The sequence below is a fragment of the Nestor notabilis genome, unplaced genomic scaffold (assembly GCF_000696875.1).
Source record: "Nestor notabilis isolate BGI_N333 unplaced genomic scaffold, ASM69687v1 scaffold297, whole genome shotgun sequence".
In the NCBI taxonomy this organism is placed as follows: Eukaryota; Metazoa; Chordata; class Aves; order Psittaciformes; family Psittacidae; genus Nestor; species Nestor notabilis.
This window is the reverse complement of record NW_009937549.1, coordinates 126,505-137,073: the sequence shown is the minus strand read 5'-3', so window position 1 is coordinate 137,073 and position 10,569 is coordinate 126,505. Positions and strand designations below refer to the sequence as shown.

Genomic DNA, 10,569 nt, shown 5'->3' with positions numbered 1-10,569 from the left:
TAAGAGCACTGTAGTTTTTGTTAGGGCATTACTTTTTATACTTTGTTAACATTTGGTTTTTTAAAAGAAGTAATTTATTTGTGGGAAGAATAAAGACCCACCTCTCTGATACTGTATATAATTTAAGCATTATTTATGGGGTTTTAGTGAATGAGGAGGCACGTAATGCAGGCTCTGTCTGTAGACAGCTTTACTGGGGGGAACTGATCTCTATTCTGCTTGCTTGCAATTAAATCTGAAGTAGTAACAATTCAGCTGCAGTGAAGCACCGTTGTAGGTGGGTAAGTGACCTGAACCAGGAGGAAACATTTGCTGTACTTTAATATTCAGTATATCCAGTGGGAAACTTAAATCCCTCAAGGACCCGGGGTTCCCATGAGAGGTGATCTAGAAGGGATGATAAAGCTGCTGATGCATCAGCTCTTTGGAGACATGGGAGGGATTTCAGTTACAGCACCTTGAAATACTTCTTAAAATGGCTTTAACTGCAAACTGAATTTGTTTCTAATCTGTAGGCAATTTTAGGGGAAGATGGTTACCAGCGCCGTGCCCTGGCTGGTACCGCGGGTACCACTGGTACGTCCGCATGCACTTACTTGCCCTCGGCGTGACATTTCCTTTGGCAGTAATAATGCTTTCCTTTTGCAATCCTGTGACCCTTCCCCTCCAATCATTTGTGGGCCTCTGCAAAGCTGTAGCGCAGATTAAAGTGAGCAACTGTTTGTTGGAGAACTGTGACAGGAGCGTAGCTGGGCTGTTGGAAGTAAAGAAGCGTTACTCTTACCTTGAGGTCAGCAAGGGTAACTTAATTCTCAAATGCTTTATAAAAAGGTCTATGAATTAAGTATGCAATTTGAAACAGATTGACCAAAAAAAAGGCAAACTGCCTTGGGAAAATGTGGTTGACTCAATAAAATGTTATTTTACATGCAGTTTGTTTCCTCCATTAACTGATACTGCCAAACTAAGAGAGTCTGTAGGAGTTAAGTCAAGTCCTACATACTTCATTTTTACAGGACACCAGCATATGGCAACCACCACCCCCAGCCTCACATCACCCAGGACATGGAGATGTGCTGCTCTTCTCCACAGGCAAAGCTTTCCCGGGAAGGTTTGCAGTCAGTTACCATCCCCTGTGCACTTCAGCGAGGTTTGTTGTAGTAACACAAACAAACACCCCACAGTCATGAAGTAGATGCACGAATTGGTTACTAAGTGTTGTGTTGCTGGTGTTTCAGGTGTCCAGGTAGAGGGGGGAAAACCACCTCTTGAGGAGTGGCATGTTTTGGCACCTCTCTGCATGCTCAGAATTTAGTAACCTTTTGTAATAAACATTCAAGGACAAGGAGCCAAACATCTGGAATACGAAAGTGAGTGAGAGTTTTGGTTGATGGAAGGAAGCTTTAAATAAAAACAGGAAATCTAGGTTTAAGACAGATCAGGCTGAGCAGCTTCTTTGTGTAGATGACCCATTTTGTGATAACTCAGTATCCCAGAGTGGACTGTTCCATGTATCCTACAGCCCTTGTACTTCTCTGGGAAGCATTCCTTGCCACTCCTCCCACCTGAGCAAGCCCTTCCACCTTTGGGTCACAAGTGCCCACCCCTTGTATGTTTTGCTACTCTCAATTCTCTTGTGTCCTTCCTCAGTATTCAGCTGCAGCCACTGCTGAGCAGTGGTGTTTGTTAAAGAAGTGACTTACTCATGTGTCCAGTGTCGCACCGCTCACTGCAGGTGAGTCCCCAGAGCCCCCAGACAGCTCTGGCAGTGGCTGCTGCGAGGGCCAAGGACGGGCAGTGAGCTGAAGAGGACACGTCGTCTTTAGTGTTCTTGTTCCCTTGTGCCTGCAGAGCTGTAGGATCGGTAACACATGTACAAGCTTGCTTCAGTTAAAACCATGAGGTACCTCCCCTTCCACCCTGCTGGTAGGGCCGCTGGGAAGAAAGGGGCAGACAGCATCCCAGCCACGAACAGCCCTGCCTGACGGGCTGTCCTGGCAGCCAAAAAAGGGATGTGTTTTCTCTTGTCTTCCCATCCCCGCAGCACGTAGCTGACACTAGTGTTGTGTCGCTGACCTGGAAGTTCAATTCCTGCACACAGTTACTTTGGGATTGAGAAATATCAAGGAGGAGTTCGTTTTACCCATAGCCTGCAGCCTCAGGAGGGCTCCCAGCACTATCAGCCGTAGCATAAAGGGGGCAGTCACCAGCTTGGAGAGGCAACACAATTCATTCTCGAGTGCTAAAATTCCTCGTAGACTCCCCAAGAGTTTAATAAACCCGAAGACTGTTAAACTTGTTATCCCCAGCCCTTGAGCCGGAGGGAGCAGAGTTGGGAATCACACAGCATTTGGTAACTGACTGACAATAATAATATGATAGTATCATACAGGATGAAATTACAGGATCATAAATGGAGCTTGTTTTCTAAGTAAGTCCTCATGATGACTTCCCTGTCCTGAAGAACATTCTCCCCAGTATAACTAAAGAGAAATGGCAGGAGTGGAGACAGATGCATGGAGCTGGTGGAAGATATGTTCAAATTCACTTCAATTCATGTCTGAAAGAGACTAACGAGCACAAAGGACACGCCAGGGAGAGTAAACAGTGTGAAATAAGCAACAGAGCCGAAACAGGGAGTTCAAATTCACTGGAATTCGTGTTTGAAAGAGACTAACGAGCACAAAGGACACGCCAGGGAGAGTAAACTGTGAAATAAGCAACAGAGCCAAAACAGGGAGAGGTGGTTTTGCTTGTGATGTAGTGCTTTTGTAACGAGGTCAGATTCTGGAGAACCACCTGGCCGCTGAGAAAGCCAAAAGGAAAAACAAATGTGAAGGATGGGATCTGTAAGATGAAAGCCAAAAATAAGAGCAGAGGATGGTCTTGGTCTGAGTGCAGGAGCAGGGGCTGGCTGTGCACAGGGACAGGAGAGAGTAGCTTAAAAGCTTAATTTTGAAGGGGTTGAAAGGAAGGTGGGAATTCCAAGAGGAAATCCTCAACAATTACATGAGAGGTGGGATGAGCCATGGAACAGAGTAAGAGCTTCATGAGACTGAGGATGTCAGTTAAAGATGGGGTTTTCAAAGACTGGATAAAAAGCAGTCTGGAATGCAAAGAAATAAAAGCCAGAAAATGATTTAAAGAAGGGGAACAATGGAAGAAATCATGACTTAGAGAGCATGGGATGTGAGGGACCCAAAGGGAGATAAAGCAACTGGTGCAGACAAGAGTAGGGAAGAGGAGACAAGAATAGTGGGAAAAAATTCCCAGTAAAAATGGCAGGAATACTCCAGGGGGGAAGCTGGGAGGTAACGTGAGGGAAGAGCAGGAAGAACAGTTACACTGTGTAATCCTGGCACCAATTCTTAAAGCAAAATAATAGAAAAGGTGGTATTAAACTTACTCAGTTTACTTACAGGATAAACTTAGTTTACTTACAGGATGATCCTATGATTAAAGCTGTCACTTTTGCTCAAGGTTTTTGAAGAGGCTGCAAAGGGAACTGCTGCCTGATAGTGTTCTACTGAGTCAAGGTGCTTGGCTTAGAGAGCCACCAGCTCCCAACGCCCTGCATCACTGAAACACCACACACAACTGCAACTTCAGGAGTCCTTGTTTGGCCTTGTCCTGGCATTCAACATGGCCAGTTATGTTTTTGTGAGAAAATAATAGACAGTAATGTATAAAACACCTACTAATAGCATTGGCAAATCACATCTATGGGTCTGTAAGGGCAAATACCCTAAAATTGACTAAAAGACCTAGTCAGTGACCAGCCAAACATCAAAGTGCTGATGTTCATCTGGGAGCACACGAGAGCAAGAAAGGTGTATTGCTAATGAAGTAATTGTTAAATACTGTTCATACTTGGTACTCTTCACAAAGGGGGGTCGAAATAATGAGAAAGAAACATCCCAAAGGACAGAATTCCTTGCTTTAGTGATGGAATTACGGTGTGATGTCATCCTGTATGAGAAGCTAAAGCCAACAAACTGCAGTATCAGACAACATAGCAAAAATCAGGTGCACAGTTTTAATAACAGCAATTAATTAACAGAGACTACTCACCCAAGGGTTAGAATGGCTGCTCCACCTCCTGAAGGTGTATCTTGAAGGTATCTTCCTACACGCACCTTAATCCAACCGCAGATTAGTAGGTTTGGTAGAAGACTTGACAGATGAACTCAGAAACTTGTTATGGAGAAGCTTTGAGCAGAACAATTCCTCTGAAGTTACAATCTATGAAGAGGTTGATCAGAAACAGTAATAAAATTACTCGTAAAGGGAGTGAAACCATAATTACTTCATGTCTGGATAACGAGGAGAGCAACTTAAGCACTCGCCAGCATCAACACAGTGTGTAACTGTGGGAGTAACAGTGCTAATCAAGGGGAATCTTAAAAGTGAACTTTGGAGACAAATTATTACTTGCAGAAGGTTAAAAATATTGAGAGTAGATTCAAGGAGAGTAAGAGGAGTCACAGAAGCATCACATAATAGAATCGTGGAGAAGCAAATGATGCTCAACTACATTGAATGGTAGAATGAAGGAATTTGGAAGAAAAAAGGCCCAGATAGATAGATGTATTATGAAGACAATAGAGAAACAAATGAGCTAAGCAACTGGAAAATGAAGCTGAAAATGGAGTTTAATCAGATATTAAAACCAGTATCATTGACAGTCTGAAAAGTCACATAGGAAATAATGGATATTGCTCGGAAATCACAGGAGGAAGTGGGACAGGGAGAGATGATAAAGTCATTCCAGCATTTGAGGGGTGCAGAAGCCATCAAGAAAGCAACAGCCAGAGGGAGCAGGCCCCTGGGCAGCAGGTAGAGGGGAAGAGGAAGCAAGTCTATGGATGGTGCAGGAATAAAACATGGCTAACACAGGTCAGAGTTAGGGAAATGAAAAGTTCCAGTGGCTTCTGCACCTCTTTGTGTTCCAACACAGGGGGGAGAAAGTAAACAACCACCAGTCCCTCTCAACTGTGTGACTGAACATCCATGCAAAGTAAACCAGAAGAGGACCAAGATTTACATCGATTATATACAACTGATCATCATTCCTCTCTGCAGCCGTTTCAGTTCTCAAGTTGTCTTTGCTGGGAAATCCAAAGACTGAAGCCACATATTATAAACAAATGAAAAGTCATCACAATCAGTTTAATGAAGTGCACAGAATAGCAATTGATCATGTCAATAAAAATAAAACAATTAATTTTACATCAAGTGTGCTTTATTTCCTCCACAGGTATTCTGTTAAATAAAGCACCATATATATACTGCCAGGCCACAGCTAAAGAGGATTCTTTACAGAATCAAATTTCTTGTGGTTGTTTAGTATACAAGTAAACTTAATTTTTGATAATAAGAACCACAGCGATCTGAGGCAATCTGCCTCTATTATAAGGTACAAAACTGGCACAGAGGACACCATATTATACACAGTAAAAATGCCATAAGTTTAAATTACATCATCCAGGGCCAGGAGGCCCTGTTCTCCCAGACAGCCAATATTAAATGAAAGCCACTACAGTGAACTCTTAATTACATAAAACATACCCATTATCTGATTGCCCTTTAAGAAAGTGTACGGTAGATGCAAAAGAAAAAAGAAAATCAAATGAACAAAGAAAAACCAACCCAAATCTTGAGTTCTGCCTGACCAAGAAGGAAGCATATAAATCTATCTTGCCATTCAAGCAGAGAGCACTGGACAAACTGAAGCACAAAAACAGAAATAAGCAAAACTGATACAAACAGCATTTTTGGGGGGGGTGGGGGGGGAAGGAAGGAGAGAAAAATAAAAGAAAGACTTAAAAGCAGACATGCTCCATCTAATGTCAAGAAGCAGCTTGGTTTCCTTTTCCAGATATCCTCATGACCACGTGAATCGTAGACTCAATGGTCCTACACAGGATGTCTAAAATGTCATGCTGCGGCATGTGGCTAAAGAGTCCTCTGGAATGGCCACAACTGATTGATAAACTAGTTTCGGGGTCCTGGGATGGTAAGGCTTGACCATCACAGCCTCTCAGATCTGCGAGGTCGGATAAAACCGCTGCGATCGACGTGGAGGGAAACTCCGCGTCCTCCTCGGCTCCAACGGGATCCTTGGAAGTCGGCAGGTCTTTGAACTCTTTGCATTCTTCGTATTTCCCGTTGCCCGCCTGCTCGGCCGCGTGCTGCGGCCGCGTCGCCACCATCACGTCTTCTGAAAATGAAGATGGAACGTCCATTCTGTACTCCTTGACAGAACTGTTCTCGGGGGAAGGAGGGTCTTGCTCAGTGCCCGGGTCGATGATGGAAGAGTCCCGTGTCTCGTTATCCGAAGTGCTCGTTGGGGTCAAGGCCTCCCGGGGTTCAGTTTTTATGTCACTGATACAGCTATCTACAGTGTGCTCCTCGTCGCTGCTCACCCGCCGCCTCTTCACAGGAGTGGCTCCTTCATCATCTGCAAGGAACAGGGAAATGCATGTTGGATGGGCCTTGGGTGACACGGTCTAGTGTGAGTGTCCCTGCCCATGGCAGGGGGGTTGGAACTGGATGATCTTAAGGTCCTTTCCAACCCAACCGTTCTATGATTCTCTGCTTTTCATGCCATACATACACCCCAGTGCTAGGCCTCCCACGTTTTTAGGCATGTAATTGTGCAGAGTTTTAGCTCCATAATAAAATGATACTTGTTGTGTAGCACTGGGGATTGGAAACGGCCCAACCTACTGTGGTGAGAAAACAATGTGCACATTAATCTTGTAGAAGTTTGTAAAACCTTAGTTTGAGTGACACCATAAGAGAAGGCAAACCTTTAGTTTTTCTTTCTTTGGCTTCTTGCTCTTGTAGTGAGTTCCTCTGTTGTTGACAAGCTCTACATTTGCTCAAAAGCTCTTGTAAGGTTGGAATCAGGGCTGAATTGAGCTGTTTGGGAGTGTGCACTGAAAGCAGCAAGGCAAGTGCTCGGAGGTCCTGAAAATACAGAAGCAAACCAATTTGAGCCTTATTTCAAACTCATGTTTGATTAACCCTGCACACAGAGATCTGTGCAACAAGCAGAGGCTTCATGTTCTGAACATCCAAAAGATCAAGTCCTAAATATACTTACTCTACTGAAGTTTCCCACTCACTACTCATGCTAGTAGTACTTAATGTAGATCTGCCCTAAGCAGACAACAGTGTGCTGCTCACTGTAAGATGCAATCTTTTGCTGGATTAGAATGTTTCTACCATTAACTATCTTGTTGGTAGGGGTGACACTTCCCACCAGACAGACGAGGGCAGAGCAGGGGTAACAACACCCCCTCTTTGATTGGAACCTGGCACGTGGCACTGGGGAGTTTCCAGAGCAAATATGCTGCCTCCCACTTGAAGGGCTTAGAAAAGACTCACCCCGTTTAAAGTAGAGCTTGCTTTGGAAATTTCAACCCTCTGGTTGCTGAAGTCAGATTCTAGGCTTTGATACTGATTAATTAGGTTTGTAATTAAAGTGTTGATTAAGTTGGCACAGTTTGCTTCAGAAAACACCTGCCCCTGGACCTGTGAAAAGAACGTATTTTGTTTAAACCACAGAAAACACCAAAATGCGTTTCTTGACACAGAAATTGTTGCTAAAAGCCACGCACCTTGAGCAGGAAGTGGGTCAGAAAGGTGTACACTACGTTGTTGTTAAGAAAGGTCCTTTCATCCATCAGAATGCATTTTATATACTCTGCAAAAACCGGGTCTTCACAGAGGAGCTTCACACAGTTCTTCGACATTGGGGACTGGTGAAGAGAGGGAGAGGAGATGGCAAAGTCATCCCTGGAGGTACAGTGCTGTGCTACTGGACTGTTCTTAACGGTAACAGTATTTCAGGTCTATCAGGTACCAGCACATGGTGTAAGTTAATTACTGTCAATTATTATCTCACATTCTCCTTTATGACATTTGTTCCATAGGAATGCCAGTTTATCACAACCAGGATGTATATGAAAGGCTGGTGTCTCCTCATCCGTGAGCCAACCTGCAGTGGGCACACGATGATGACCAGGCTTGGAGATCTCCCTGTTTTTCTTTCATCAGACCAGTGTTTAAGCTACACAAAAAGCTGGGAGCTCATCGAGGCAGGATGCAGCAGCCTCTGTGCACTGCACAGACCACTACATAACCAATGCTGCACACTCTGACTGTGCTGCCTCAGTTTTTGCAGGGCCCAGGCGGTTTTACTTGATTTATCAGGTTTTATCACATGATGACAACATCAGGAGAGGTATTTTCCATTCCAAACACTGCCAGTCTGAATGATTAAACAACACCCACTGGTTACGGGTAACTGTTTCCCATTCATTGTATTCTGCCTGTGTTTCCATTCTGTTAGCTCTCAAACTCAGTGACTCTTACCTGAGTCTGACAAAGCTCAGTCCAAAGCTTGGGGAATAGCGCAAGGTGAAGTGGCAAACCTTCATATGCAACTAGGACACCTGAAATGTTAGGAGAAAATAAGGTAGTCTGTGAGAATTAGTGGAGACCCTCACCTCCTGACAGAAGCAGTACCAAGGCACCGTATCATTTCATAAGGCCACATTCTAGGCTTATTTTACAATCCGAAAGACCCAGAGTGTGTGTGAAGATTTTACAGTACATTTAATTAACAGAGGTGTCCCTTCAGGATTCCTGTGAAATGGAAAAAGCTGAAGAGCTGGCTTTAGTTCTGGGTTTGTCATCGGGTTGTTTTATCACTGCCCCACAATTGCAACTGGCCAGTACAGAACTTAAAGGTTTTAAGTAGCTTTTTTTTATAAACAGCATGTAAAGGCAGCCTTTCTTACTAGCCCAAGCATCACTGTTACCTTTACCATTAGCACAACCTATAGTCATCTTATCACTAACACAGCCTACAGCAAGTACTCATGCTAGAGTTACAATCAGAAGAGCGTGACAAACAAATAGCAGATGGGCTGTTCTGGGGCTCAAAAGAACATTGCCACTATGATCTCTCTTTGGACAAGATTCATTTTGTATAGTTCTATTTGTCTAGGAGTGGTACTTAATCATAGCCAGCCAGCTTCTACAGGCACAGAAAACAAAAGCAGCAGGTATTTTCAGGAGGTGGCTCATCCTGCTTAAGATACTTAAGCATCAGAAGACTGAGTTCCTCTTAGAAACCATCTACATCTCTCCACAGAGAGATCTGGTTATGCAGCTAACTTTTAGACAACTGAAGTGAGATGTTCCCCAGTGTGTGTGTCCCTGTAGTAACTGTATGTGTGGCACTGAGTTCTGTGCCCCTGCACTTACCATGCTGGGTAACTCGTCTCATCCTGGTCTGTGGTGGAAGGAATTTAAACCCCCCCCACTGTGCCTCTGGAGCAGCACATGGACGTAATGGGACAACTCGAGGCAGGATGTGGTGCTGCAGAGCCAGCTGAATAGCTGGAGTCACCAGATAAAGCCACAGATGCCTTGTTCACACCCCCAAAAATAGGTTTACATTGTGACAGGAGGAAACCCAAATACTGGTGGTTCTCCTGGCAGAGCTGAAATAAGTACTGGGTATAAACACATGACTGAATGGTTATAACTGTAACTGAATGTTGTGATGGTTCCCAGAAATATGGGGTAAAATCAACCTAGGCTGGTAAGAACAGAAGCAGCACTGCCATGTTCATCCCTAGGCAGGCATGCCATCAGTTGCATGTGAGTGTTAAGGATTCAGGATCTGATCCAAAGCCATTTAAACTGCCAACCAAAAAATAATACAGCTTCAGTGAGCCCTGCGTTAACCTCTAGATGTGGCAGGAGACTGAATTCTCACTGGTTGCCTCAGCTCCTTTCTGGACAGTGATGTAGGTCAGACTGTACTTACATCATACGCACCAAACCACATTATCCGTGGATACAAAATAATGTCCAGAACAATTAATGCAGCAAATTTCCCAAGCTCTGCTTTTTCTTAAAGATTCTGCACACAAAGCTCAGTGGAGAAGCACTCACAGTTACCACAGAACACAAATCCTTCGGTGTTTCACCTTCATACTTACTCATTTTAACTAAAGTTTCAGTAAACTTTTCACAGTTGATTGCAACTCGACAGAGTAGGTGGATGAACTGATGATAAGAAAAGAAGTAGTCTAGCAGCATACGATCGTAAACATCATCTTTGCCCTGAAGATTTAAGAGAGCTTCATTTAAACTACATAAGCAAGTGGACAGCAAGCAGGTTTCCTAAGCATCCAGCTTAATGTCACTGCACTTGTTTGATCATGTACTAGGGGAAACCCCGCTGGGCATTTCAAGGTGTAACCTGTGTCTCTTTGCTTTGGCAAGCGCAACAGGGAGACTGGAGGAGGGATGGCAAAGGCGACTCCCCACCAGTGAGAACTTTCAGTGTAGGATTCTGAATGAACAGACTGAGAGGGTGCCAGGCTGTGTGAATCCCACCTCTTGGAGATGACAAGGACGCAGTGATTTCAAATCCCATACAGATACCTAAATACATACACACAACTGCTTTTTAAATCATCGCTTGTCAGTTATGATCTGCGGAAGTCAGGATTTTCTTAAGGCCAAGCTTCACAAGCTTTCAAA

At 44.0% G+C, this 10,569-nt stretch overlaps 1 protein-coding gene across 1 annotated transcript in view; it reads right to left on the bottom strand.

Annotated features, from left to right (window-relative positions):
* Nucleotides 1-5,148: 5,148 nt before the first annotated feature.
* The window catches only part of USP34 (ubiquitin specific peptidase 34), a gene marked incomplete at its 5' end in the record, with an annotated part of 113,733 nt that continues 108,312 nt past the window's right edge, over nucleotides 5,149-10,569 (bottom strand). The window contains 6 exons of the mRNA XM_010018858.1: nucleotides 5,149-6,460; nucleotides 6,813-6,972; nucleotides 7,393-7,539; nucleotides 7,626-7,766; nucleotides 8,383-8,462; nucleotides 10,023-10,146. Coding sequence (XP_010017160.1) covers nucleotides 5,850-6,460; nucleotides 6,813-6,972; nucleotides 7,393-7,539; nucleotides 7,626-7,766; nucleotides 8,383-8,462; nucleotides 10,023-10,146 — 1,263 coding nt within the window. The remainder of the gene's footprint in view (nucleotides 6,461-6,812; nucleotides 6,973-7,392; nucleotides 7,540-7,625; nucleotides 7,767-8,382; nucleotides 8,463-10,022; nucleotides 10,147-10,569) is intronic.